At 65.0% G+C, this 27,829-nt stretch overlaps 1 protein-coding gene across 1 annotated transcript in view; it reads right to left on the bottom strand.

The window, feature by feature from the left end:
* PRKAR1B (protein kinase cAMP-dependent type I regulatory subunit beta) overlaps window positions 1–21,860 on the bottom strand; it is a 62,662-nt gene extending 40,802 nt beyond the window's left edge. The window contains exons 1-3 of the mRNA XM_062180182.1: window positions 21,687–21,860; window positions 14,233–14,403; window positions 12,499–12,590 (exon numbers count right to left, since the gene is read on the bottom strand). Coding sequence (XP_062036166.1) covers window positions 12,499–12,590; window positions 14,233–14,403; window positions 21,687–21,860 — 437 coding nt within the window. The remainder of the gene's footprint in view (window positions 1–12,498; window positions 12,591–14,232; window positions 14,404–21,686) is intronic.
* Window positions 21,861–27,829: the final 5,969 nt, after the last annotated feature.

Here is a 27,829-nt window from a genome sequence, read left to right as displayed (position 1 = left end):
GCGGCGCCCCCACCGGGAAGGACGCTCTGTGGGGGCGGGCCCGTGCAGCTCAGGCCGGGCCTGGGAGCAGGTAGCAGCCGGCGCGGAGGCCGCAGCGTCTCGGCTGCGTCTGGTGAGCAGACAGCTGGCTCCAGCTTGTCCTTGAGAAAAAGCAACAGTTGCTAAGAGCGCCGGACAAACAACGGCGGGCTGTGCCGAGCAGCTGCGGGGGCGGGCCGGGCACACCTGTTCTGGCAGCTGCTGGCCGGAACGGACCGCTTTAGCCCTGGGCGCCGCCGGCCCCGCCCGGCCCCACAGAGCGTCCTTCCCGGTGGGGGGCGCCGCTGGACCCTGCCCCGCCCCACAGAGCGTCCTCCCGTGTGGGGGTGCCGCTGGACCCCTGCCCCGCCCCACAGCGGCTGCCTCTGGAGGTGGGGCCAGGACCCCCAGACAGGAAACCACAGAGGGCAGCAGGGCGTGCTGGACCACCACATGAGAACCACGCAGAAACAAGCCTCACACGAGAGGTGCACATGTGCACCTCCCACAGATCACGCATGCACCTCACAGATCAGGTGTGCACCTCACACATCAGGTGTGCACCTCCCACAGATCACGCATGCACCTCACAGATCACGGGTGCACCTCCCACAGATCACACGTGCACCTCCCACAGATCACACGTGCACCTCCCACAGATCACAGGTGCAGCTCCCACAGATCACATGTGTGACCTCACACAGATCACACGTGCACCTCACACAGATCACACATGCACCTCACACAGATCACACGTGCACCTCACACAGATCCACACGTGCACCTCACACAGATCCACGCGTGCACCTCACACAGATCCACACGTGCACCTCACACAGATCCACACGTGCACCACCCACAGATCCATATGTGCACCTCACACAAATCACACGTGCACCTTCCACAGATCCACACGTGCACCTCACACAGATCACACGTGCACCTCACACAGATCCACACGTGCACCTCACACAGATCCACACGTGCACCTCACACAGATCCACGCGTGCACCTCACACAGATCCACACGTGCACCACCCACAGATCCATATGTGCACCTCACACAAATCACACGTGCACCTTCCACAGATCCACACGTGCACCTCACACAGATCCACGGGCGCACCTCACACAGATCCACATGTGCACCACACACAGATCACACATGCATTTCCACAGATCACATGTGTGCACCTCCCACAGATCACAGGTGCACTTCATAGACCCACACGTGCGCCACCCACAGATCACACATGCATTCACACAGATCACATGTGCACCTCACACAGATCCACCCATGCGCCTCACACAGATCCACACCTGCACCTCACACAGATCACACGTGCATCTCCCACAGATCCACACATGCACCTTCCACAGATCCACACGTGTGTACCTCCCATAGATCACACGTGCACCTCACACAGATCACATGTGCACCTCACACAGATCACACGTGCACCTCACACAGATCTATGGGTTCACCTTCCACAGATCACACATGCACTTCACACAGATCATGTGTGCACCTCACACAGATCACATGTGCACCTCACACAGATCACACGTGCACCTCACACAGATCTATGGGTTCACCTTCCACAGATCACAGATGCACTTCACACAGATCACGTGTGCACCTCACACAGATCACGTGTGCACCTCTCACAGATCCACATGTGCACCTCTCACAGATCCACACGTGTGTACCTCCCATAGATCACACGTGCACCTCCCACAGATCACGTGTGCACCTCACACAGATCTATGGGTTCACCTTCCACAGATCACAGATGCACTCACACAGATCACACGTGCACCTCACACAGATCACACGTGCACCTCACACAGATCCACACATGCACCTCTCACAGATCCACACGTGTGTACCTCCCATAGATCACACGTGCACCTCACACAGATCACGTGTGCACCTCACACAGATCACGGGTGCACCTCACACAGATCATGTGTGCACCTCTCACAGATCACACGTGCACCTCACACAGATCTATGGGTTCACCTTTCACAGATCACACATGCACTTCACACAGATCATGTGTGCACCTCACACAGATCACGTGTGCACCTCACACAGATCTATGGGTTCACCTTCCACAGATCACACATGCACTTCACACAGATCACGTGTGCACCTCTCACAGATCACACGTGCACCTCACACAGATCTATGGGTTCACCTTCCACAGATCACACATGCACTTCACACAGATCATGTGTGCACCTCACACAGATCACGTGTGCACCTCACACAGATCTATGGGTTCACCTTCCACAGATCACACATGCACTTCACACAGATCACGTGTGCACCTCTCACAGATCACACGTGCACCTCACACAGATCTATAGGTTCACCTTCCACAGACCACACATGCACCTCACACAGATCACATGTGCACCTCACACAGATCACGTGTGCACCTCTCACAGATCTATGGGTTCACCTTCCACAGATCACACATGCACTTCACACAGATCATGTGTGCACCTCACACAGATCACGTGTGCACCTCACACAGATCTATGGGTTCACCTTCCACAGATCACACATGCACTTCACACAGATCACATGTGCACCTCTCACAGATCACACGTGCACCTCACACAGATCTATAGGTTCACCTTCCACAGACCACACATGCACCTCACACAGATCACGTGTGCACCTCACACAGACCCATGGGTTCACCTTCCACAGATTGATGTGTGCAGCCGAGCGGTGCCCGAGGTCGGTTTCCCACAGCCCAGGTCAGCAGGGGGTGTGCAGGAAGCGGGAACCAGCCTGCACCTGAACTGGCATCCCAGGCTGGGTGCTCTTCCAGGTAGGTAATCCTGGCTGCAGCCATTTCTAACCTGGGTAAAAGGCAGGCAAATAAAAAGTTCTCGGTAGCAACACACACACGCTCACACGCACACACGCTCATTCACTCGTTCCTGTATGGGGAGGCCTCGAGGCTCCTGGGAGACCCAGGTCCCAGGAACAGACGCTGGTCTGCAGGGGAGGCCTCACCTCTGCCCTGTCCACTCACACCCAGTGGCCTTCAGGCTGGAGTGAGGCTGAAAGGGGAGCAGGGGGGCTCTGCCCATCCAGGGTGGTCAGGGTGCTCAGGGAGGTCAGCTCTGCCCACGGCCCTGTGCCCTATGCTGCACACGGGGACTCTGCCCATCCAGGGCGGTCAGCTCTGCCCACGGCCCCGTGCCCTCTGCTGCACACGGGGACTCTGCCCATCCACGGAGGTCAGGGTGGTCAGGGCGGTCAGCTCTGCCCACGGCCCCGTGCCCTCTGCTGCACACGGGGACTCTGCCCATCCACGGAGGTCAGGGTGGTCAGGGCGGTCAGCTCTGCCCATGGCCCCGTGCCCCCCTGCTCTACACGGGGACTCTGCCCATCCACGGAGGTCAGGGAGGTCAGGGCAGTCAGCTCTGCCATGGCCCGTGCCCCTCTGCTGCACACGGGGACTCTGCCCATCCACGGAGGTCAGGGAGGTCAGGGCGGTCAGCTCTGCCCACCGCCCGTGCCCCTCTGCTGCACACGGGGACTCTGCCCATCCACGGAGGTCAGGGAGGTCATGGTGGTCAGCTCTGCCCACGGCCCCGTGCCCTCTGCTGCACACGGGGACTCTGCCCATCCACGGAGGTCAGGGAGGTCAGGGCAGTCAGCTCTGCCATGGCCCGTGCCCCTCTGCTGCACACGGGGACTCTGCCCATCCACGGAGGTCAGGGAGGTCAGGGCGGTCAGCTCTGCCCACCGCCCGTGCCCCTCTGCTGCACACGGGGACTCTGCCCATCCACGGAGGTCAGGGAGGTCATGGTGGTCAGCTCTGCCCACGGCCCCGTGCCCTCTGCTGCACACGGGGACTCTGCCCATCCACGGAGGTCAGGGTAGTCAGGGCGGTCAGCTCTGCCCATGGCCCCGTGCCCCCCTGCTCTACACGGGGACTCTGCCCATCCAGGGCGGTCAGCTCTGCCCACGGCCCATGCCCCTCTGCTGCACACATTGGACATGCACAGCTGCTGGTTTTCTCGCTCTTCATCCACAAAGTAGAGTTGGCCAAGCCAAGCGCAGGGCAGAGAGCCCAGAAGCCATGGCCCAGCAGAGTCCCAGGCCAGAATCTGTGAGGCCCCAGGTGCTGCCACCCCGGGGCAGCTGGGGAGGGGCTGCAATGTCCAGAGGTGTCCCCAGCCCTCGTTCTGGCTCCCCCAGCCCTGGTTCTTCTCCTTCCCCAGGACCACGTGTGACCCTCTGGACCCCCACAGAAACCCGAGCGAGTCTTACTGGACGTCCTCTGCACAGCCCACGCAGAAACCAGCCAACTGACCGCAGGGTCCAACCCCCCACGACCTGGTCCCCTGCCGCTCACCAAGGACAGGCATCAGAAAGCCCAGCCTACGGGCCGGCACCCGGTGCTGGTGGACGCTGCAGCTTGGGCCCCCGCCTCCCACGTGGGCTCTGCGTCCCATCCAGCTCCTGCCCATGCACCCAGGAGGCAGCAGTGATGGCCCCAGTGCCTGGGCCCCCGCACCCACGTGGGAGACCTGGGTGGAGCTCCTGGCATTGAGCTTGGCCTGGCCCAGCCCCGGCTGCAGCCAATCAGGCAGTGAACCAACAGAAGGAGGCCCCTCACCCCCGCCACTTTCAAATAAACTTCAAATATAGGAAAAATAAACTTAAAAAGCAAACCACCCAGCCAGGGCACTCCTCTGCTTCCTGGGGCCTTTGGCTGCTCAGAGGCTGGGGAGGAAATGGACGTTCGGGGAGCCGTGGACACAGCCCGGGGAGTCTGACAGGGACACGGACGCTCGGGGAGCCGTGGACACAGCTCGGGGAGTCTGACAGGGACATGGACGCTCGGGGAGCCGTGGACACAGCCCGGGGAGAGTCTGAGAGGGACATGGACGCTCGGGGAGCAGTGGACACAGCCCGGGGAGTCTGACAGGGACACGGACGCTCGGGGAGCCGTGGACACAGCCCGGGGAGTCTGACAGGGACACGGATGCTCGGGGAGCCGTGGACATAGCCAGGGGAGTCTGAGAGGGACACGGACGCTCGGGGAGCCGTGGACACAGCCTGGGGAGAGTCTGACAGGGACACGGACACTCGGGGAGCCGTGTACACAGCCAGGGGAGTCTGACAGGGACATGGACGCTCGGAGAGCCGTGGACACAGCCCGGGGAGTCTGAGAGGGACATGGACGCTCGGGGAGCCGTGGACACAGCCCGGGGAGTCTGACAGGGACACGGACGCTCGGGGAGCCGTGGACACAGCCCGGGGAGTCTGACAGGGACATGGACGCTCGGGGAGCCGTGGACACAGCCCGGGGAGAGTCTGAGAGGGACATGGACGCTCGGGGAGCAGTGGACACAGCCCGGGGAGTCTGACAGGGACACGGACGCTCGGGGAGCCGTGGACACAGCCCGGGGAGTCTGACAGGGACATGGACGCTCGGGGAGCCGTGGACACAGCCCGGGGAGACTGACAGGGACATGGACGCTCGGGGAGCCGTGGACACAGCCCGGGGAGTCTGACAGGGACACGGATGCTCGGGGAGCCGTGGACATAGCCAGGGGAGTCTGAGAGGGACACGGACGCTCGGGGAGCCGTGGACACAGCCCGGGGAGAGTCTGACAGGGACACGGACACTCGGGGAGCCGTGTACACAGCCAGGGGAGTCTGACAGGGACATGGACGCTCGGAGAGCCGTGTACACAGCCCGGGGAGTCTGAGAGGGACATGGACGCTCGGGGAGCCGTGGACACAGCCCGGGGAGTCTGACAGGGACACGGACGCTCTGGGAGCAGCGGACACAGCCCGGGGAGAGTCTGACAGGGACACGGACACTCGGGGAGCAGCGGATACAGCCAGGGGAGAGTCTGACAGGGACATGGACGCTCGGGGAGCCGTGGACACAGCCCGGGAAGTCTGACAGGGACATGGACGCTCGGGGAGCCGTGGACATAGCTCGGGAAGCAGGGGTCCCGGAGGAGACCCTAGGTCCCGTGGAGCACTCGGCCCTCTGGTCAGAAGAGACCAGTGATGCCACGTGGTGCAGGCAGGCCCAGGGTGGTGTCCTGGGGGTGAGGCGGGATCGACGGCTGCCTTACACCCAAACAGAACGCCCAAGACATCGAGGACTCGATCAATCAATGCGGAAAGTTCTAGAAGCTACGGTTGGCGTGTCCACCTGTGGTTTGCTTTATGCTTCGTGTCTTGGCGCCTGGGCGGCCCTCACATGGAAACCAAACCCATCTATCAGCCGAGGATCGGGTGAGCAAAGTGGGTCCAGCCAGGCTGGCGGCCACGAGTCGGCCTAGCCGGGAGGGGACGCCGCCGGACGCAACGTCGCCACAGGATGGACGCCCTGCAGGACTCTGGGACCCACAGACACAGGAAACAAACGGAGGGGCATGGAGGCGAGCAGGCAGAAGGTTCTGGAAGGATGGGGTGACAGCTGCACAGGGCGTGCTCACGGAGCCGTGCACACACAGCTCAAAGCAGCAAGTTTCACATTCTATGTTGTAGCACAACAAAAATAAGGAGAAAAGCACAAAACCTCCAGATGACAAAAATAGGAGGGAGCCCACGGGCAAGATCAAAAGACCGATGACTCAGCGGGAAAACACGTGCGAAGCACTCCAGCCCCACGAGCCTGGTGTCGCTGATTCAGAAATAACTCCAGGGCCGGCACTGTGGCTTAGCAGGTAAAGCCACCGCCTGCAGTGCCGGCATCCCACAGAGGTGCCGGTTCAAGTCCTGGCTGCTCCACTTCCGATCCAGTTCCCTGCTCTGGCCTGGGAAAGCAGTGGAGGATGGCCCAAGTCCTTGGGTCCCTGCACCCACGTGGGAGACCCGGAGGAGGCTCCTGGCTCCTGGCTTCAGCCAGGCCCAGCCCTGGCCATCGTGGCCATTTGGGGAGCGAACCAGCGGAGAGAAGACCTGTCTCTCTCTCTCTCTCTCTCTCTCTCTCTCTGTGTGAGTCTGCCTTTCAAATGAATAGAATATTCTTTAAAAAAAGAGAGAATTCAGGCAAATCAATAACAAAAACAGCAGCTGGGAATCAAAGCAGGCGACTGCAGGGGGAGAACAGGACGGGGCGTGGGCAGTCGTCCAGCTCCCCAGGCCGCCCACGCCCCGCAGGGGGCCAGCCACAGGGACGCAGGGGCCAAGACCACCCCCACAGCCAGGGGAGCCGCCCCTGACCTGGAGACTGACACGGCCCCGCGTCGGCGCTCGGTGTGTGGGTCAGCGTCCTCCCCACGGCCACTGTGAGGACCAGGTGGACAGCACGTCCGCGGGTACAAGGGGAGCAGCAAACCGGCCGCGCAGCCTGACCCCGCCCTGCGAGAGCGGAGGGAGCTGTGCCCTGACCGTGTCCCCCTGGTAATCGGGGACTCAGCCCAGGCCACTGCGATGGCGATGAGCACTCGGGCCCCCGTGGAGGCCGACGCTTCCAGGACGTCCGGCTGCCCCGCCCCCAGCCAGCCCCAGCAGCAAGGCTATTTTTGGTGACCAGAGATCAAGAGTGGAGCCAGCCCAGGACCCCAGGGCTGTGGGAGGGCGCCGTGGGCAGGCCGGCCACCAGGGGGCAGCACATCCACAGGCCCTGGACGGCCTCTGGCCCCTGCGCTCCCTCACGGCAGCAGGAGGCCTTGGGCATCTGAAGTGTCGTCCACACGGCTTGTGGGGGACGTGGGCAGGGGCCCGGCAGACTGCACACCATCTGATTCCGCGAGCCCCGCTCTCTCCCGCGCCCCACGAAGCGGTGCACAAGGCTGCTGGTGACATCAGCCTGGGAACCCCTCCAGGAGCCCACGGCGGGCTGAGGCCGCCCGCCAGCTCCAGACCTGGCCACCGGACGCCTGGCGAGCTGCTGCTCCCCTGGCCGGCTCCCGACCTGTGCGGGCAACCGTGCCGGCAGCCAGCCCCACCGAGGCCCAGCTCCCAGCCTCTGCGGCCCCAGCGGCCCCAGCTGGGGCTCGGGGAGTCGGCTTGGGCGCTCTGAGCGCCCCCTGAATTCTGGCTTCCAAAGCCGACCGTGTGCCAACCTCAAGTCTGCTCGAGCCTGGCTTTGTACAAGATGAAAACAAAACAAAACCAAAAAAAAAACCTCTCTGCAAGTTCGGGCCGCTGAGCGTCTCTGGATGAGGCTCTGCTTTTCCAAAGGCTCATTTTGTTTTCCTGTGTCGCTCCGAAGGCGGGCAGCACGCCCCCGAGCCAGCGCCAGCCTGCAGGTCAGCGCCGAGGACACGGCTCCCCCGGGCGCACATGTGACTCGCAGACGGGTGTTTTCCTCATCACCTGCGGCCTGGAAAAACAGGCGGCAGAGATAACGAGAGACAGCTGCTGGGGCCACGCTCTGGCCAGGGGCCTGGCTTCCACTGGAGCTGCGGCCAGGAAGGAAGGGCCCCAGGGTGCGCCGCGCCCGCCCGAGGCTCCGGTAATGAGGCCCCGCTGAGGGCCGCGCCTGCCATAAACACGCCAGGGCCTCCTAAGCGCCAGCTCCGCACCCCCCAGGGGCTCAGCGAGGCCCCAGGCGCCCTCATCAGGGCAAGGCGGGAGGGAGCCCCACGGCTCCCATGGCTCCCGCAGCTCCCACCGCTCCCACCGCCTCCAGGGCCTGGAGTGGCCTCCAAGACCAGCCCCTGGCTGTCCTAGCACTTCTCAGGGCTCTGGGGCACAACAGCTACCTTGTCTGAGCAGGGGAGCTCCCCAGAAGGCCAAGGCCCTGCCTACTGCACCTGCCGCCTGCCCCTGCCCCAGGCCCTGCCCCTGCCCGAGGCCCTGCCCAATGCTCCTGCCCCAGGCCCTGCCCCTGCCCGAGGCCCTGCCCCTGCCCCAGGCCCTGCCCAATGCTCCTGCCCCAGCCCCTGCCCCTGCCCAAGGCCCTGCCTAATGCCCCTGCCCCAGGCCCTGCCTAATGCCCCAGCCCCTGCCCCAGCCCCTGCCCCAGGCCCTGCCTAATGCCCCTGCCCCAGGCCCTGCCCAATGCCCCTGCCCCTGCCCCTGCCCCAGGCCCTGCCCAATGCCCCTGCCACTACCCCTGCCCTTGGCCCTGCCTTCTGCCCCTGCCCCAGGTTCTGCCTTCTGCACCTGCCCCTGCCCCAGGCCCTGCCCAATGCCCCTGCCCGAGGCCCTGCCCCTGCCCCAGGCTCTGCCCCAGCCCCTGCCCGAGGCCCTGGCCCTGCCCAATGCCCCTGCCCCAGGCCCTGCCCAATGCTCCTGCCCCAGGCCCTGCCCCAGCCCAAGGCCCTGCCTAATGCCCCTGCCCCTGCCCCAGGCCCTCACTGGCAGTGCCAGCCCTGAGTGGGCTGTGAGCTCGAGGCCGAGGTGATAGGGATGCCCGCTCAGTGCTCTCTTCTGCCCACTGACGCAGGGACTGGGGGCCTCCCAGGGACCCTTCCCTGGCTATGGGAGCCCTGAAGCCACGCACGGCCTCTTCCTACCTCAGGCCTCGGGGAGCAGAGAGCGGCAGCATCGAGCAGTCTTGAGCCGCACCGACGCCCCCTTCAGACAGGAGCCTGAGGAACACGGGCCCTGGTGCAGGCTCGGTGTGGATGGCCGGTCGGCCTCCAGGGCAAAGCTCCACCCACAGAGAGGCCCACCAGGAGCCCCCGGCACATAACCATGGACTGCCAGAAAGATGGGGGTGGTGACGGCGACGGCGATGGCGATGGCGATGGCGGTGATGGTGACAGTGATGAAGGTGATGCTGATGATGGTGACAGTGACGAAGGTGATGGTGAAGGAGGCGATGGTGATGGTGATCCTACCCACGTGGGCAGGGCCACTCACACCCTCACCACCACCCTCAGAGGATTTGACTCCCATCTGGTACTGGAGCAAACGGAGACTCAGCCGATGTCAGACACAGCTTGTGAATGACATCATGGCTCCTCCCAAGAGCCACGCAATTTCTGGGCCTCTGAGTGGCATGTGTGTGTGCATGCGTGTGTACGTGTGCGTGTGCACATGTGTATGTGTGAGGCACACCAGGGCCCCCTGGGCTCTCCTTCTCGCCCACACCCTCTGGGCCACGGCCAGTTCCCTGCAGGTGCAGCCTGCCCACCTGCCACCCCCCACCCAGGCTCCATTCCTGGTGAGCCGTGGGGCCGTGGGCAAGGATGAGGGGGGCCGTGTTCCTCAGACCCTGTGTGCAGGCCCACGGCGCCCTGGATAAAGGCCACACAGATGCACCGCTATCCCAAGACAGTGGTCTCGGGGTTCACGCCACCCCCACAACCCCGTGGCATCCTTTCCTGTCCACCCAAAGGCAGGGACCCCCCTGGCCCTCCTCCACACTTCAGTGTGCGACACAGATGCCAGCACGGATGGACCAGCGTGTGGACGGTCCCCAGCCTGAACGCAGGCGGAGGGGCTGCAGGGAGGCTGCTCTGCCCCTCACAACCCAGCAGGAGGCAGAGGAGCCGTGTGCAGCCTGGGGGCAGGGCCAGCCGGGTGCTGCACCCTTGTTAAGAACATAGCAGGTCATCCCCAACCACGGTTGCCCGGCTGGGATAAAGCTGCCGGAGGTAGAACCCACAGGCCGGTAGTAGAACCCATAGACAGGAAGTAGAACCCAGGGACTGGAAGTAGAACCGACAGACAGGAAGTAGAATCCAGAGAGTACAAGTAGAACCCACAGGCCGGAAGTAGAACCCACGTTCAGGAAATACAACTCATAGATGAAAAGTTGAACCCAGAGGCCAAATGTGGAACCACAGACAGAAAGTAGAACCAGAAATGGGAAATAGAACCCACAGACAGGAAGTAGAACCCAGAGACCGAAATTAGAACCCACAGACAGGAAGTAGAACCCAGAGACCGAAATTAGAACGCACAGACAGGAAGTTGAACCCAGGAAGGAGAACCCACAGACAAGAAGTAGAACCCAGAGACGGGAAGTAGAACTCAGACAGGAAGTTGAACCCAGAGACAGGAAGGAGAACCCACAGACAGGAAGCAGGTCAGGGCTCAGCCTCGCTCCCAGGGGATGCGAGGAGGTGGTGTAGCAGGCACCGGGTGCAGACGGCAACACACTGGGAGGGTGACCCATGCCACTGTGGTTTTGGTGACACGTTTTTGCCACAATTAAAACGGTGGAGGAGGGGCCGGCCGTGCCGCCTCCCAGGGCCTGTGTGTGAACACTGTGACCCGAGGTACAGAGAAAGCTGCTCCTCCCCCGGCCTCTCCGGCTGCCAACAGTGACCCATGCACCCCAACACGCACCTTGGGCTGAGGCGGTAACAAGTCCATCCGCTGAGCCACCACGCACACAGCGTCCCCAGGGCCCCGGGCCGTGGGCTGAGTGACGACACCACACGCGTCCCAGCCCAAGCTGGCCATCAGCACTCAACAACACCCAACGGCCCCAGGCTCAGCAAATGACCAGAGGAAGTGGCAGTGGGGATGGCCTGTGGGAGAGAGCGCTGTCCCCCACCTGGGACCAGAGCCTCAGAGAGAGGTCCTGGGGGCTTAAAAGGCTCCACTCGCCTTCCCCAGGACCCCTGCTGTCCACGGGACCAAGCTCATCAGTCCACGGAGCACACAAGACGTGCAGTGGGGCACCGGCCAGACCTGAGTGAGTGACAGGCTTCCCAGGGCAATAAGAGCAACAGGCATCACAGGGCCCCCTCTGCAGCCCCTCGGAGCCACCCCCGGTGCCTCCACATGGCCACACCTGCCTGGGGTCCCGGCGACACAGGCAGAGGCGCACCTGCTCAGACCCACACCTGGAACCAAGGTGGCCCTGGCTGCCACAGCCATGGACAGTAACGTGAGAGGTCAGAGGTCAAGGCCCCGCCACACGGAGCCTCTAGACCCAGGCTCCTGATGGACAAGGACTCCAAGCCGACCCAGAAGGATGGCCACCAATCACTTTGTCACAGAAGACACGACGGCCGTGGGGACAACAGCAGCTTCACATTGGCAGCCTTGCACAAGGGGACAAAGCCGACAGCAGCCGTGGTGTCACTAGTGGGGGGGGGGGGTGTCCAGGGCGCGTAGCCCTGACCACAGGAGACACCAGACAGGGCTGAGTACCACATCAAAGCCCCCAACCTCCACCGTCACCAACCCCATCAGCATCTCAAGTGTGGCCCCTCCCAAGCCCCCTACACGGCACCCCAGCCCGCCCCCGCCCCCGTCCAGCCTGCCCCGCCCTGAGCTCCCAGGCCCCTCAGGCCTGTCTCTGCACTGCGCGGTGGGCACGGCAGGTCCCAGCACGTGGACGCTGCTGGACACAGCCCCCGGGGCTCACTGCGTCTCTCCGCCCTAGGGCCTGGCACAGGGACCCGAGCCAGCGTCTGGAGCAGCCTGGCTGTCCTGGGCCAGGGCCGGCTCCCCTGAGCCACAGCAGGTGCACCACTGCACCCCATCCCGGGGCCGTCCCCATCTCACAAGCCCACATTTCCAGAAAGCCGCGGCAGGCGCCTCCTCGGGGACCTTCACCGCGCACCTACCTTCTCTCGTTGTCATCCAGGTGGGTGAAGAGCACGTTCTTGGAGATGGCCCTGGCCAGCGCCGTCATGGTCTTGTAGTCCTTGGGGATGACCTGTGGGGAGGCCGCGGGTGGTCAGACCCGGCCATGTGGACACGGGACGTGGGGCTGGCGCCAGGGTCCACGTTCCCTGCCTGACCCCAGCTAGCGTGGCCTGCCCCCGCCCACTCTGCAGCTCCCACTGGGGCCCCTCCTTGCCAGCCAGCTGTCATGGCAAGATGTTCGAGACCACCCCCTCGGCGGCTCTGAAACACCCCACACTCATGCTGACTCCTGCCCGGCACAGGGGCTGCACCTGGGCACCCACAGCCCTGCTGAGCTCCCGAGCCCGGCAGTTCCCTCAGCACAGCGCCCACGTGACAGGGTTCCTCCCCTCTCAAGGCTGAACCGTGCTCACTGCAGCGTTCAAAAATACACACACAGGGGCCGGCGCTGCGGCACAGCAGCTAAGCGCCGCCTGCCCTGCCGGCATCCCATACGGGCACCAGTTCAAGTCCCGGCTGCTCCACTTCCGGTCCAGCTCTCTGCTATGGCCTGGGATAGCACTGGAAGATGGTCCACGTCCTTGGGCCCCTGCACCCATGTGGGAGACCCAGAGGAAGCTCCTGGCTCCTGGCTTGAGCCTGGCCCAGCCCTGGCCATTACAGCCATCTGGGGAGTGAACCAGCGGATGGACGACCTCTGTCTGTCTCTCCTCTCTGTAACTCTGCCTTTCAAATAAACATATAAACGTGTAAACACACACACACACACACACACACAGGAGAGGAACCGGCCGTGCCCCTTCGAGAATTTGGGGTCTTTCTTGGCCGGCCCTGTGGGGGCTCCAGAGCCTCCTGGAAGTCACTGTGAGATTTCATTTCACTTTTTTTGAAAAAAATCAACATTTGATTGAAATTCTTAAAACGGCAACAGAACTGATAACGGACCCCAGGCTGGGGGCTGCCCAAGGTGATGCTTCCTGCCTGGTTCAGAGGAGAGAGGTCAGGGCTGGGCAGGGGTCGGGACCCCAGAGGTACAGAGGCGGCACCATGGCCGTGCAGGACCTGCTTCCAGAAGTTTCTGATGCAGGCGTGAGCCAAGGAGCCACCCGAGGAGGCCAGCACTGCCCTCAGCTGCCGAGCGTCTCAGGGCCCAGGTGCCCCTCCCGGCGAGGCCTGGGGGAGGGAGGCTGGCAGCCAGGCAGCTCCGGGTCCACACGCCCCTGTCCCCATCAGAGGAACTGGGCCCCGGGACTGGACACCCCTGTCCCCATCAGAGGAACTGGGCCCCGGGCACTCCTGGGGGCAGCACTGGTGGCTCCAGGGTCCAGGCCCTGCCACCAGGGTGGGGGACCCGGATGGAGTTCCTGGCCCCGGCCTCTGCCCCAGTCCTGGCTGTCGCAGGCGGTTTGGGGAGTGAAGCAGTGGGTGGGGGCTCTGTGTGTCCATCCCCCCCCACCCCCGTCTGTCTCTCTGCAGGGACCCAGACCAGGACTCCTCACACCGCCCATACTGTGCTCCCAGGGAACCCGCGGGTGAGCGGTGGTGATGGGGAGCAGGGTGCCGGGGGCTGGCGCCTGGTAGGGGCCAGCGTGGGGCGGGGGGAGAGGCTGGCACGGGGTGGGGGGGGGAGTGAGGTTGGTGCGGGACGGGGGCTGGTGCTGGTGCCGGGGGCGGGGCTGGCGCGGGGCGGGGCGGGGTGGGGGGGCGCTCACCTTCCTGACGTAGGACACGGCGTCTTCCTCCGTGTACACCTCGGCACTCACGCCCCCGCGCCGGCGCCGCGCCTTCACCACAGGGTTGGGGGGCACCGGGGACACCTCCTCGTCATGGGAGTCCTGCTGGGCGCCGGACTTCTGCCGTGCCAGCGTCTGTCTGTTCTCCTCCTGCGCGGGACAAGAACGCGGGGACAGTGTTGGGGCAGCAGCCTCTGCCGGGCACAGGCGCCCCGGCTTCTGTCCACGCCTCCTCCCTGCCCGACCGGCCCCGGAGTCCACATGGCCACAGGCTTTGCCGAGTGACACGTGGGGTCCAGAGACTCCACCCTGTGGCTGTGGCCACAGGCAGGGCCTTGGGGAGCCAGGAGAGAGGTCCAGGATCAAGGGTCCCCGCCCTCGCCGGCCCTGCTGGGGCCCACCTGGGAGGACACGGAGATGTGGCTGTGGGGCACCCACCCCACAGGTGCACACTCCGGGACTCCTGGGGGCCTCACAGGTGCACCCCTCGCTGTGACTTCACGGCCCATCTCTTTTTTTTTTTTCTTTTTTCTTTTTCTTTTTTTTCTTTTTTTTTTTTTTTTGACAGGCAGAGTGGACAGTGAGAGAGAGAGACAGAGAGAAAGGTCTTCCTTTTGCCGTTGGTTCACCCTCCAATGGCCGCCGCGGTTGGCACGCTGCGGCCGGCGCACCGTGCTGATCCGATGGCAGGAGCCAGGTGCTTCTCCTGGTCTCCCGTGGGGTGCAGGGCCCAAGCACTTGGGCCATCCTCCACTGCACTCCCTGGCCACAGCAGAGAGTTGGCCTGGAAGAGGGGCAACCGGGACAGGATCGGTGCCCCGACCGGGACTAGAACCCGGTGTGCCGGCGCCGCAAGGCGGAGGATTAGCCTAGTGAGCCTCGGCGCCGGCCACGGCCCATCTCTTAATGTACCCCCAAGGAATCCAGACGCTGGCCTCTTAGTGTCACCCAGCCGGGTGCAAGGCCCCCGGAAGACGAAGCCACCACCTGGCCCCACGGGGGCAGAGGAAGCTGGGGGGGGGCTGGCTTCCTGCCGGCTCCCTCTGTCACTGTGCCCTGCCCTAGAAACCTCAGGAAAACAGGCCCGACGGCAGTGCAGGACGCGGGTGGACACACGGGACCCCGACCAGCACATCCCAAAGGCCGCGCCCCCTCCATGCACCGTGGACCCAAGCCAGGGACAGTGGCAGAGTCCTGAGCAGGGGCGGCTGGCGACCCCGTCCCCACCCTAACTCATGGGGGCAGCGTGGGGTCAGGCAGCCTGGGATGGACAGCCAGCTCCACTCTCGCCCCAGCGTCCTGCTCCTGCAGACCCCAGGATGCAGTGGCCATGGGTGAAGGACTTGGGTCCCCGCCACCCACGGGGAGACCTACACCGAGTTCCTGGCTCCCGGCTTGGGCCTGGCCCAGCCCCAGCTGTTGTGGACATTTGGAGAGTGAATCGGCAGATGGAAGGTCAATAGATCGCTCGCTCGCTCGCTTGCTCTCTCGCTCTCTCTCTAAATAAAAAATTTTACATTATTTTAAAAAAGGATAATTGAAAGAGAAAACATTTTGGAAGTCAGAGTGACAGAGAGAGGGGGAGAGAGAGGTCTTCCATCTGCTGGTTCACTTCCCAAAAGGCTGCAATGGCCGGGCCTGGGCCAGACCAAAGCCAGGAGCTTCTCCTGGTCTCCCATGTGGGTGCAGGGCCCAAGCACTTGGGCCATCCTCCACTGCCCTCCCAGGAGCCGTAGCAGGGGCTGGATGGGAGGAGCAGCCGGGACGGGAGCCAGTGCTCTGGAATGGGTGTCGGATCCCCGGCGGCAGCTTCCCCTGCTGTGCTAGCCCGAGAGAGCGTCTTGTAAGCCCCGAGCAGCTGGGCTCGGGCAGAATTTCTCTCCCTTCCTGCGCTCAGCTCGGGCAGGAACGTGACACAGAGCAGTCGGGAGAAGAACTGTGTCACCCGTGTGCCACGGCGCCGACACAGACGCCGCTGAGGCACCTGCACGAGCGGCAAGTCCCAGAAACCACGCCTTCCACCGAGGGCCACGGGGCTCACAAGGTGTGTCCAGGACGAAGCCTCCAGGGGGCCAAGCCCCAGCCGGCTCAGCTCCAGGGCCTGTGTCCCCTCTGCCTGAACCTGGAGGACACGAGCCCAGGACCCCGTCGGCTCCGCCACAAATCCAGCCCAAGGGGACCTGGCCCATCCCACCCTGTAAGGGTGGTGGGTTTCACCCCAGGGCACAGGGCAGGACCCTGTCCACAGCTCTTCTCCCAACCCCTCCCTTGCCCGTGGCCAGTGGGGCGGGGCAGAGGGCTCAGAAGCCCCTCCCACGAGGGAGGGTAGCAGAGAGAGAGCTGGGCGCGGCCAGCCATTACCGTGTGGCTCATCTCTGTGCCGCCGTCTCCGGGCGCCCCTAACGCGGGACAGAGAACACGCGCATGGCTTCCCTCCCGGTCCCGGCAGAGCTGGCAGCACCGCGGCCTCTGTGGCCATTACCGTGTGGCTCATCTCTGTGCCACCTTTTCCAGGTGCCCCAACGCGGGACGGAGAACACGCGCATGGCTTCCCTCCTGGTCCCGGCAGAGCTGGCAGCACCGCGGCCTCTGTGGCCACTACCGTGTTGCTCATCTCTGTGCCACCTTCTCCGGGCGCCCCAACACAGGACGGAGAACACGCACATGGCTTCCCTCCCGGTCCCGGCAGAGCTGGCAGCACCGCGGCCTCTGTGGCCATTACCGTGTGGCTCATCTCTGTGCCGCCGTCTCCGGGCGCCCCTAACGCGGGACGGAGAACACGCGCATGGCTTCCCTCCCGGTCCCGGCAGAGCTGGCAGCACCGCGGCCTCTGTGGCCATTACCGTGTGGCTCATCTCTGTGCCGCCTTCTCCGGGCGCCCCTAACGCGGGACGGAGAACACGCGCATGGCTTCCCTCCCGGTCCCGGCAGAGCTGGCAGCACCACGGCCTCTGTGGCCATTACCGTGTGGCTCATCTCTGTGCCGCCGTCTCCGGGCGCCCCTAACGCGGGAAGGAGAACACGCGCATGGCTTCCCTCCCGGTCCCGGCAGAGCTGGCAGCACCGCGGCCTCTGTGGCCTGCCCACGGTCTCGCTGGCCCTCGCATCCACAAAGCCGGGCTTGGGCTCTCAGGGGGACATGGGGACTGCATACAAGGCCCCTCAGGAGGTAGGTGCCACCTGCCTCAGTGGTCAGGGCCTACTGAGCCCCGCCCTGTGGCGCGGGCCACTCTGCTGTTGCCACGACAACAGGCCACCTCACAATGGCCACCCTGGGTCACCAGTGCCTCTTCTGTGCCCCTCCCACCGGAAGTCCCCAAGAGTCCCCGGAGCCAACGGAGTTCCAGCCAGAGACGCCGGGGTGTCTGGGACGCGGCGGCATCAGAGACCCACCGGCAGCCGGTGGCCCCAGTGCCCGTGCCGCAGAGCAGAGGCGGGCAGGCGGCCCCGCGGGGTTCGCTGAGGGCGAGGGAGGTCAGCCCGGAGGTGGTGCCCGGTTCCCGGCCTGGACTTCCAGAGGTGCTCAGAGCCCGGGAGGCGGAGCCGCATGGGCAGGCGAGCTGGTGACACAGGCGCAGTCGGCCCTGAAACCCCGGGGACACGCGCGTTCCTGTCACCAAGCAGCTCGCCGGGGTCGCCCCTACCTCCGTCCTCACCCGGAGACGCCCACGACGCCGCTGCCCACGGGGGAAGCGCGGCCGTGAGGACCGCGGACAAACCTCGGAGGAGGCCGAAGGCCCGACTCGGCGCGGACCGTGGCGCGACCCCGCCCACAGCTCCGGGAAAGGCGGAGCTAGCGTGACAGGACACGGGCCAGTGGGGGCTGGGGCGGAGCTGGAGTGGGACACGCCCACGGGGCCAGCAGGGGGGCTGGGGCGGAGCTGGAGAGAGACACGCCCACGGGGCCAGCAGGGGGGCTGGGGCGGAGCTGGAGTGGGACACGCCCACGGGGCCAGCGGGGGGGGGGTGGGGCGGAGCTGGAGAGAGACACGCCCACGGGGCCAGCAGGGGGGCTGGGGCGGAGCTGGAGTGGGACACGCCCACGGGGCCAGCAGGGGGGCTGGGGCGGAGCTGGAGTGAGACACGCCCACGGGGCCAGCAGGGGGGCTGGGGCGGAGCTGGAGTGGGACACGCCCACGGAGCCAGCAGGGGGGCTGGGGCGGAGCTGGAGAGAGACACGCCCACGGGGCCAGCAGGGGGGCTGGGGCGGAGCTGGAGTGGGACACGCCCACGGGGCCAGCAGGGGGGCTGGGGCGGAGCTGGAGTGGGACACGCCCACGGGGCCAGTCGGGCCTGGGAGGAGCTAGAGACAGGACCATGGGGCCAGCAGGGGCTGAGGGTGGGGCTGGAGAGAGACACACCCACGGGGCTGGGGCAGAGCTAGAAAAAGACACGCCCACGGGGTCAGCCAGGTGGAGAGGCGGAGCTAGGGTGAGAGACACGCTCGTGGGTTCAGCCGGGCCTGGGGGAGGGCGTTTTGATCAGAAAAGGGGGTCCTGACTGAGGTGCTCAGTATGTGACTCCACAGCCTGGCAACACGGGCACCCCATACGGGTCCTGGTTCAAGTCCCGGCTGCTCCACTTCCAATCCAGCTCTCTGCTGTGGCCCTGGAAAGCAGTGGAGGATGGCCCAAGTGCTTGGGCCCTGCAACCCATGGGAGACCAGAAGCACCTGGCTCCTGCCTTCGGATCAGCGCGGTGCACTGGCAGCAGCGCGCCGGCTGCGGTGGCCATTGGAGGGTGAACCAACGGCAAAGGAAGACCTTTCTCTCTGTCTCTCTCTCTCACTGTCCACTCTGCCTGTCAAAAATAAAAAATAAAAAATAAAAATAAATAAATAAATAAATATAAAAAATAAAACAAAAATAAATAAATAAATAAATAAAAAGACAAGGGGGAGACTTTGACCCAAAGAGAGGGAGGGAGGCCGTCAGGAGAGGCGTCCACACACCAAGGCAGGAAGGCAGGCCAGCGTCAGCCACGGCCACAGGAAGTGCGGGGGGGGCGGAGCAGACCCCCCCAGAGCGACCACCTGAGGCTGCTCAGCCTGGGGCTGTGTCCAGCAGGGCCAGAGCACAGGGCTCTGCGGCCGAAGCTGCTCGTGCAGGTGGAATACGCGTGGGGGGATGTGGGCAGACCCAGGCCGAGACCCTGGTCAGAACCCAGTGCCTGCATTTCAGACAGGACCCAGGCCTCAACCTGAAAGAGACAATCCGGGCAGCGCCAGGCCACGCTCACCGCCCGGGACCCCAGCCCTCCTCTGCAGGGGCGGGTGAACCAGCCACCAGCCCACGCCCAGCCGCCCAGGCCCACGGCCATGGCTCAAACCCAGCTCCAGCAGCCCAGTGCCTAACTCCCACCAGAGGGAGCCCCTTCTCAGGCCAAAGCTCCACAGCCTCCTCCCCAGACAGCAATGCCTGCTCATCACCACGGAAACAGGTGGCCAACCTGGCCGTGCAGCCCCATGCCCACCCCGTCTCCAGCCCCGACACCTGCCGCGGCCCCCAGCTGGCATTCCCAGCTCCCTGGCTCGGATGCTTCCCCATCAGGGCAGCCCCCAGCTGCCTCCAGGGTCTCTGCACGGGGGCCACCACAGAGCCACAGGTCCGTGCACCTGTTCCTGCCACCAGTGGCATCTTCCTAGGCCCTCCTGGGCCCTCAGGTGTCACCCCAAGTCCTAGCCCGTCCGGCCAAGTCCTCATCCTGACTCCCAGAACCATCCGTTCCAGCTCAGCCTCCCTGGCCTGGAGCTGTCCTGGAGCACCCTGGGGTGACGGTGAGCTGGCAGAAGCCACCCTGCCCAGACTAAGGCTCCAAACATCGCGGCCTCAGCCAAACGTCCCCGGCCCTGTTCTCCCACTGCTGCCTCGGCGGGGGCCCAGCCTGCACCTGCCCCAGGGCTCCCGGTGGACTCCCCGCCCCCCGACAAACCAAAACCAAGCCGAGCAGTGCCAATTCCGGCAGGGTTCCCGAGAGCCAGGAGGACACACGGCCACCTGCCCTCCCTGTCCATGCCTGGGGACAAGGGGGGACATGCGGAGACTCCACAGCCACACACACCTGCCAGCCTCAGGGAGAACGAGCAACAGAGCTCCTTGCACCCCAACACCGCCCTTCTAGAAAGATCACCACCACCAGCAAGACTGCATGGACCCGGAAGTCCACACCCACAAGGCCTCCTAACCAAACATCAGCGGACGGCGTAGGGCGGCACGACTTTTAATTTAAAAAAACAAACTGGAGGCCGGCGCCGCAGCTCAATAGGTTAATCCTCCGCCTGTGGCAACGGCACCCTGGGTTCTAGACCCAGTTGGGGCGCCGGATTCCGTCCTGATTGCCCCTCTTCCAGTCCAGCTCTCTGCTGTGGCCCGGGAAGGCAGTGGAGGATGGCCCAAGTGCTTGGGCCCTGCACCCCATGGGAGACCTGGAAGAAGCTCCTGGCTCCTGCCTTTGGATCAGCGTGATGTGCCGGCCGCAGCGGCCATTGGAGGGTGAAGCAACGGTAAAGGAAGAGCTTTCTCTCTGTCTCTCTCTCTCTCACTGTCCACTCTGCCTGTCCAAAAAAAAAAAAAAAAAAAAAAACCTGGAGACGACGCGGCCGTGTGCTCACGAGGGAAAGGGTTCCGTCTGCATTCTCAGGGGAGCGGCAGGTCTGGCACAGACCTAAGGAGGTGGCTTGGAAAAGGTCCGTGGGAAGTGGAATGAGAGTGTGGGTTCGTTTCAGTGCAAAAGTCTCTTAAATGCATCTGTACGGGGGGCTTTCAACAAGCTCACTCAGCGGGGCCGGCGCTGTGGCCGCCGCTGGTGGAGCCGCCCGCAGAGCCAGCATCCCACATGGGCGCTGGTCCTGGTCCTGTGGGCTCCACTTCCCATCCAGCTCCCTGCTGTGGCCTGGGAAAGCAGTGGAAGGTGACCCAAGGGCTTAGTCTGCCTGGGAGACCCGGAAGAAGCTCCTGGCTCCTGGCTGTGGCCAGGCCCAGCCCTGGCCATTGCAGCCATTTGAGAAATGAACCAGCAAATGGAAGACCTCTCTCTCCCTCTCTCTCCCTCTCTCTCTCCCTCTCTCTCTCTGTAACCCTGCCTGTCAAATAAATAAAATCTTAAAATACAGGGAAGAAGTACGTTCACCCTTTTTGGCCAGTGCTAGGTGGCCCCTGCAGCCTAAACTCCACAGCAGGGGGACACACGAGGGATCAGGGGCAAAGGACAGCCCAGCTGTGACCGAAACATGAAACAGAGCAGCCCCGGGTGACAGCTGCGGGGAGGGGCGGAATGAGGACTGGGCGGGGCCCATCGGCATGGCCACGCCTCCCCCCAGAGGCCAGGAAGGCGGCAACAGGTGTCACTCGGCGGGGGTCGGCTCCTCCGACCCCAGGAGGCACAGCCCAGGCCCTGACCTCAGTCAGAGACCCGGGGCCCCTGGGGCCACTGACCTTCTCCAGCCGCTCGAAGTGCTCCCGCAGGAAGCGCATGGGGCGCTCGGGCTTGGCCACGCACAGGTGCACCACGCAGTCCTTGAGCGCCTGCTGGATGCCATGCTGCTGCACGTACAGCTCGCAGCCCCGCAGGCTGTCGTCGTCGTCCGAGGGAAAGCACGGGGCCGCCATGGCCAGCGCGAACGCCAGGACCGCGTCCCTGTGGGGAAGACACGCGCGGGCCTCAGGGCGCGCCCCGGTGTTCGCAGCGGCGGGGCCCGGGCCCGGCCTTACCTGGGGACAGGCCCCGGGGGCTCCGGCTCGGCTGCGGGCATGGTCGGGGGCGGCCTCCGGCAATCCCGCCCCGAGCCGCGGACACTAGCGCGGGGGTCGCCCGCAGGCGGGGCCCGCGCGCTCGGAGAGAGGAAGCCGGGCCGGCCCTCGCCGCGGCCGGCGGGGAGAACAATGGCCAGGCCGGGCACCGCGCCGGAGTCATAATGGCCGGGCTGGGCCGGCTGCGAGGCCCCGGGGTCTCCAGGCTGCACGCGACGAAAGCTCTCTCCGGGGCCCGCGCCCCCCGCCCCCAGCACCCCGGACCTCACCCCCGCCGGCGGCTCTCGGACCCCCGCGTTCCCCGGAGGCCTCCCGGGCACGGCCGCGGCCCCGCGTACCTGGCTGGATGCGCTGCGCCCAAGGCGGGAGGCGAGTGCGCGGGGACGCGGGGACGCGGGCGAGCGGGGCCCCGCACTGCAGCGGCGCCGCCTTCCGCACCGCCCCCGCACCGCGCTCCCGCGGCAGCCGGCTCTCCCCACCGCTCCGCCTCCCCCGGCCCACCTGACTCCCCTGCCGCGTCCGGACCCTCGCCAGACAGACCCACAGGGACCCAAGGATCGTGCGGCTGCGGCCCCTGGTCCTCGCTGAACCCGCACCCTGGTGGTCCCAGTACCGTGCATCCACACCACAGCCCCCGCCGTGGCTGGGGGTGGGAGGGGAGGCAAGAGGGAATGGCCAGCCGGGCCCGGGGTCCCCAGGACAGTGCTGAGCTCCTGTCTCCAGATGCCCAGTGGGCAATCCGAGGCCACAGCTGGCCTGCAGGAGAGGGGACTGCCCTTACCGTCCCTGCAGGGTCTCGGGGACCCCTTCCCAGGGGTAACACAACCTCTCCCCACGCCAGGAGAGGGAGTAGGGGACTGTTCTCCGCCAAGCCCCCTGCTGCCCTCATCAGGCCCCCACTCACCCCAAGGGCCCCTCACAGGGCCAGCTTCCTCCTGCATGGCCAGGTCACACAGCCTCGGATTCACCCTTGTCCCGGCTGCACCTGCTGCGAGGGCGAGGAAGAGGTCCCCTTCAGGAATATGCGACCAGGTTTGCTTCCCACAGCCGGCTTGGTGCCGTGCCGGTCTGGCCTGCCTGCCGTGCAGCCCACGACCGCCCACCGACCGGCTGGCCGTGGGGCCACCTGCTCCACCCTCCTCTTCCTGTCACACTGGCTGCTGCAGGACACCTGGGCCAAGGTGCCCCACCTGCGATGTGCGGCCTGGCTGGCAGCAGACGCTCCAGGGCCGGCTTCCCTGGAGGTTTGCTGGCCCGGCCCCCTGGGAGGGCAGTGGGGGGCACCCTCCTGGCTCGTGCATCGTGGGCAGCTGCACCTGCCCCCCAGCCAACCAGCACCCTCCGTCCACGGGGATCTGCCTGGTGGGTGCAGCCACAGCCCCACAGCGGGACCCAGGCAGAGTCAGGAGCAGTCAGCACAGAGCGCGTGTGTGAGCCCGGGGGGAGCAGCTCTGGGGGCACAGGCAGACCAGGCTGTGAGGGAGGAAGGGCAGCCCCTGCCCGTTCCCCGGGTCCCCTGGTGCATTTTGAATTATTTTGAATGTTATGCCACGCGTGTAGATTCTCTGTTTGAAAGCATGAATTTATGCTAGGAGGTTCCAATCTTCCTGGAAAAGATGCATTTGAATGCCCATTGCTGTCACAGGCAGCACAGGCGACGCCATACACCCAGACCTGAGCCCTGGTTCCAGTCCCGGCTGCTCCACTCCCAACCCAGTCCCTGCTGATGCACCTGGGAAAGCAGCGGAAGATGGCCCAGGGCTTGGGCCCCTGCACCCGTGTGGGAGACCCGGATGGGGCTCCTGGCCCATGGCTGAGCTCTGACTATGGCAACCATTTGGGGAATGGGCCAGCAGATAGGACATCAATCTCTCTCCAGCTCTCGCTGTCACTCCTTCAAATAAATAAGTATTTTTTTAGTTGTGTCTTTTCACCAGGCTGGGAGGCTGTGCTCATGTGGGAGCAGCCCTGTGGCGGAGCCAAGGAAGCCGGGGTGGGGTGAGTGGACAGAGCCCCATCTGTGCCACTGCCGACCCCTCCCAAACCCCGCAGCTGCTTCCACCGGGACCCTGGCGAGCGAGAGCTGGCGGCAGGCCCCCGGGACGAGCTCCCACTCCTGCCGGGTCTGACGCTGGGTTCTTTTCTCTGCAGGCAGCCATGGGGTTCCCGCAACCCCAGGGGTCAGGGCCACCTTCTCCTGGGAGCTGCCTCCCCCACCCCGGCTCTGCCTGAATCGCGCACCTGTCAAAGAGCCGGAGCTGTGTCCACTGGCTCCATCCCCGCTGGCAGAGCCAGGACACTGGTGCTGCGCCAGCCCTGCCTCCTGGGGCTCCCTGCCCATGCCCAGCTTTCTCTCCTCGTGGGGAGGACCTCGTGCTGGGGGAAGCCCCCACGGGCCCATGTGGAGAGGGGCTGGAGCTCCAGCAACCGGCAGCACCGACACCGGGCACACGTGTGGCCAGCCCCCGAGCCGGGCCCTGTGACCTCGTGACCAGCAGGACCTGGCGGCTGAGCGGAGCTGGGACCCGCGTCAAATGGCTGGTAGCCCCCACTGTCCCTGTGACCGACGCCACCGTGGGCCAGGACCCCAGCCAGCGCCTGCAAGAACGCCATGGACTCTCCCTTCCCCGGGGCTCCAAGCCTGCGTCCAAGGCCTGTGCACGTCCTGGGAACAGCTCTGGAACCTTCAGCCTTCCCGGGCACTCAGCCCAAACCAGCCCCATCTCATGCCGGGATGATGGAGCCAAGGCCTGGTGCTCGCCCGCGTCTTCCCCGAGGGCCGGCCCTGCCCTGGAAGGAGGGCCCTCCCCCTGGCCTGACCTCTCTCCAGTTCCAGGCCCCGTGCCTCTGTGGGCTCAGCCGCGTCTCAGGCCTCATCCCTTGACTATCCGCCTCCCCCAGACCCGGACCAGCGAGCAGACGCCACAGCCCCGGTGACACATGACGCGCTGGGGTCCCTCTTTCCTGACGCGCGCCTGGACGGCTCCACCTCATTCTGCTCAGACGCAGGGGCTCGGCGGTCGCCTTCCCACGAGAGCCGTGTCCACCCAGCCGCTCTGAGTGTGCAGTGCTGACCTGGTCTCCACTCCGAACCCCCCCCCACAGCCGCCTAGGGTGGGGGGAGGAGCGGGGGGGGGGAGAAAATCCAGGCCTGCTCCCCGCTGGGGTCTGACCTCCCCCACGCTGGAACTCCGGGGAAGCTGGAGCACCCGGGCCCTCACGGAGGCCGGCCAGGCGCAAATCCCCCGTCCCTGCTCCACCGAGTCTGACGTCAGGGACGCCCCCTCGTCTGGGCTAAGTGGGCTCCCATCGCCCCCAGCTACCTCGGGGAGCTAGTAGGAAAGGCATCCCGCCACATTCCACTTCTTGAAGGGCCCGTGTGTGGCAGACCCCGCCTCGCTCATCCACCCACCTGCTGAGCTGGCATGGGGGCATGGGGGGGTCCTGAGTCCTGGCCGTCATGCCCCATGTCTGTGCCAGCAGGGGGAGGCTGCACTGAGCCACGGGGCCCCCAGCAGTGCACGGGGTGCAATCACACCCTCACCAGCACTCGTCCTCTTGCTTTTTAAAAAATGTTTTATTTTCCTCTCCATGAAAGGGAGGGAGGGAGGGAGGGAGGGAGAGAGAGAGGGAGGGAAAGAGGGAGGGGGGGAGGGAGGGAGGGAGAGAGAGGGAAGGAGAGAGAGGGAAGGAGAGAGAGAGAGATGGAGGGAAAGAGGGAGAGAGAGAGGGAGGGAGGGAGGGAGAGAGATGGAGGGGGAGAGAGAGAGGGAGGGGGAGAGAGAGAGGGAGGGAGGGAAAGAGAGGGAGAGAGAGATGGAGGGGGAGAGAGAGATGGAGGGAAAGAGGGAGAGAGAGAGGGAGGGAGGGAGGGAGAGAGAGAGAGGGAAGGAGAGAGAGAGATGGGGGAGAGAGAGAGAGGGAGGTAAAGAGGGAGAGAGAGAGATGGAGGGAGGGAGAGAGAGATGGAGGGGGGAGAGAGAGAGATGGGGGGGGGAGAGAGAGGGAGGGAGAGAGAGAGAGGGAGGGAGAGAAAGAGGGAAGGAGGGAGAGAGAGAGAGGGAGGGAGAGAGAGATGGAGGGAGGGAGAGAGAGGGAAGGAGAGAGAGAGGTGGAGGGAGGGAGAGAGAGAGAGAGAGGGAGGGAGGGAGGGAGAGAGGGAGGGGGGCAGAGAGAGAGAGGGAGGGAGGGAGCGAGCGAGCGCTCAGTTCCCTGCCGCTTCATTTTTCAGGCGGCTGGGGCGGGCCAGGCTGAAGCCAGAAGCCCAGAGCTCCATCTGGGTCTCCCTCATGGCTGGCAGGGGCCCCAGCACTTGGGTCGCCACCTGCTCCCTCCCAGGCGCCTCAGCAGGGAGCCAGATTGGAAGCAGAGCAGCTGGGACTCCAAGCAGGCTCGGCTGAGGGTGCCGGTGCCGGAGCGGCAGCTTTGCGCACTGCCCCACACCGGCTGTGGACAGGTGTGGCACGCCGGCCAGGTCTCCGGAGTAGCAGGCCTGGAAGAGGCCAGCACGGGGGAGGCTGGGCTTTGTGGGGGTCGGACGTGCCGGCGTCCACGCTCACTCCTTATGTGTGCGAGCCCTATCACACGGGAGCACCAGGCTTTCCCATGCCTTTTCCTGCACCTTCAGAGCGCGTCCCACGGCTGTGGCCGAGCGCGTGCTGCAAGGCCGGCTGCGCTCCTAGTCCGCCCCAGGCTTGGCTGAGGCTTCTCGTCCCCTTTAAAATCCGCTATGCCCGGTGGAGGGCTTGCGCACCTGTGCTCCACGAGCGAGGCTGCGCCAGGGCGCCCCCTGCTGGTGACGTCTCCGCGGCTGGGAAGCGCCCCTTTTCTGTCCAGGGCGGCCCCGCCGGGGCAACCGGAGGCCGGGCTCTGCCGCAGGCCAGTTCCTGAGTGGACGGTTTTGTGTGGCTCCTGAATGAGGCTAGAAGTACGCAGAGGGCCCTCGGCCAAAACCAAGGTGCCCCCGACCCCGGGAGGGGTCTCCCTGGACGGTCCAGGGGGCTGGGTCAGCCAGCTGCGCCTGCGGGTCCTGCTCTGTCCTCCCTCCCGGAGGACACTTCTGCTGGACACGGGCACACAGCTGACCTCTCGTGTTTGCACATGCGGGGAAGCCGCTGTCGCTCAAGCTGCCCCCGCACCCCCAGGTCGGCACCTGCGTGTTCCCGGCCTCCCGGCCTCTGCCCGGCTCGCGGCTCCTGGGATCCGGGAGTTTGGCCGAGCCTGTTTCCCACTTCCTAAAGATAATCATAATTATTTTCTGGAAAACTTTAGTCTCCCGAGGGAGTCTGAGGCGTGTCCTGGGCACTTGGGAGACCGCGTTTGCAGAAGCTGGGTCTAACTCTCCATCAGGGCCGGCGCTGTGGCACTGCATCCCGCATGGGCGCCGGTTCGAGTCCCGGCTGCTCCTCTTCTGATCCCATTCCTCGCTGATGGCCTGGGAAAGCAGTGGAAGATGGCCCAAGTGCTTGGAACCCTGCACCTGTGTGGGAGACCTGGATGCAGCTCCCGGCTCCTGGCTTCAGCCTGGCCCAGCACTGGCCTTTGTGGCCATTTGGGGAGAGAACCAGCACATGGAAGACTTCTCTCTCTCTCCCTCTAACAGATCCCCCTGCACAGTGGCTTGGGCAGAGGCACTGCCGTCCGTGGTGGGCTTCCACCGCGGGCATGGCCTGGTGTCCTGGTGTCCCTTAGCCACCGTGCACACAGGGGAGGGAGAGCGACGCCCGTGTGGGCTGGACAGCCACCTGCGTCCCAGGCGGGCGGAGGGCTGACCTGGCCTGTGGGGACCACGGGGCTGCCCTCTAGCGGGGGCCTGGCCTCAGCCAAGG

Source organism: Lepus europaeus, chromosome 21 (genome assembly GCF_033115175.1).
Source record: "Lepus europaeus isolate LE1 chromosome 21, mLepTim1.pri, whole genome shotgun sequence".
NCBI classification, from domain to species: Eukaryota; Metazoa; Chordata; class Mammalia; order Lagomorpha; family Leporidae; genus Lepus; species Lepus europaeus.
This window is presented reverse-complemented; position numbering and strand designations above follow the sequence as displayed.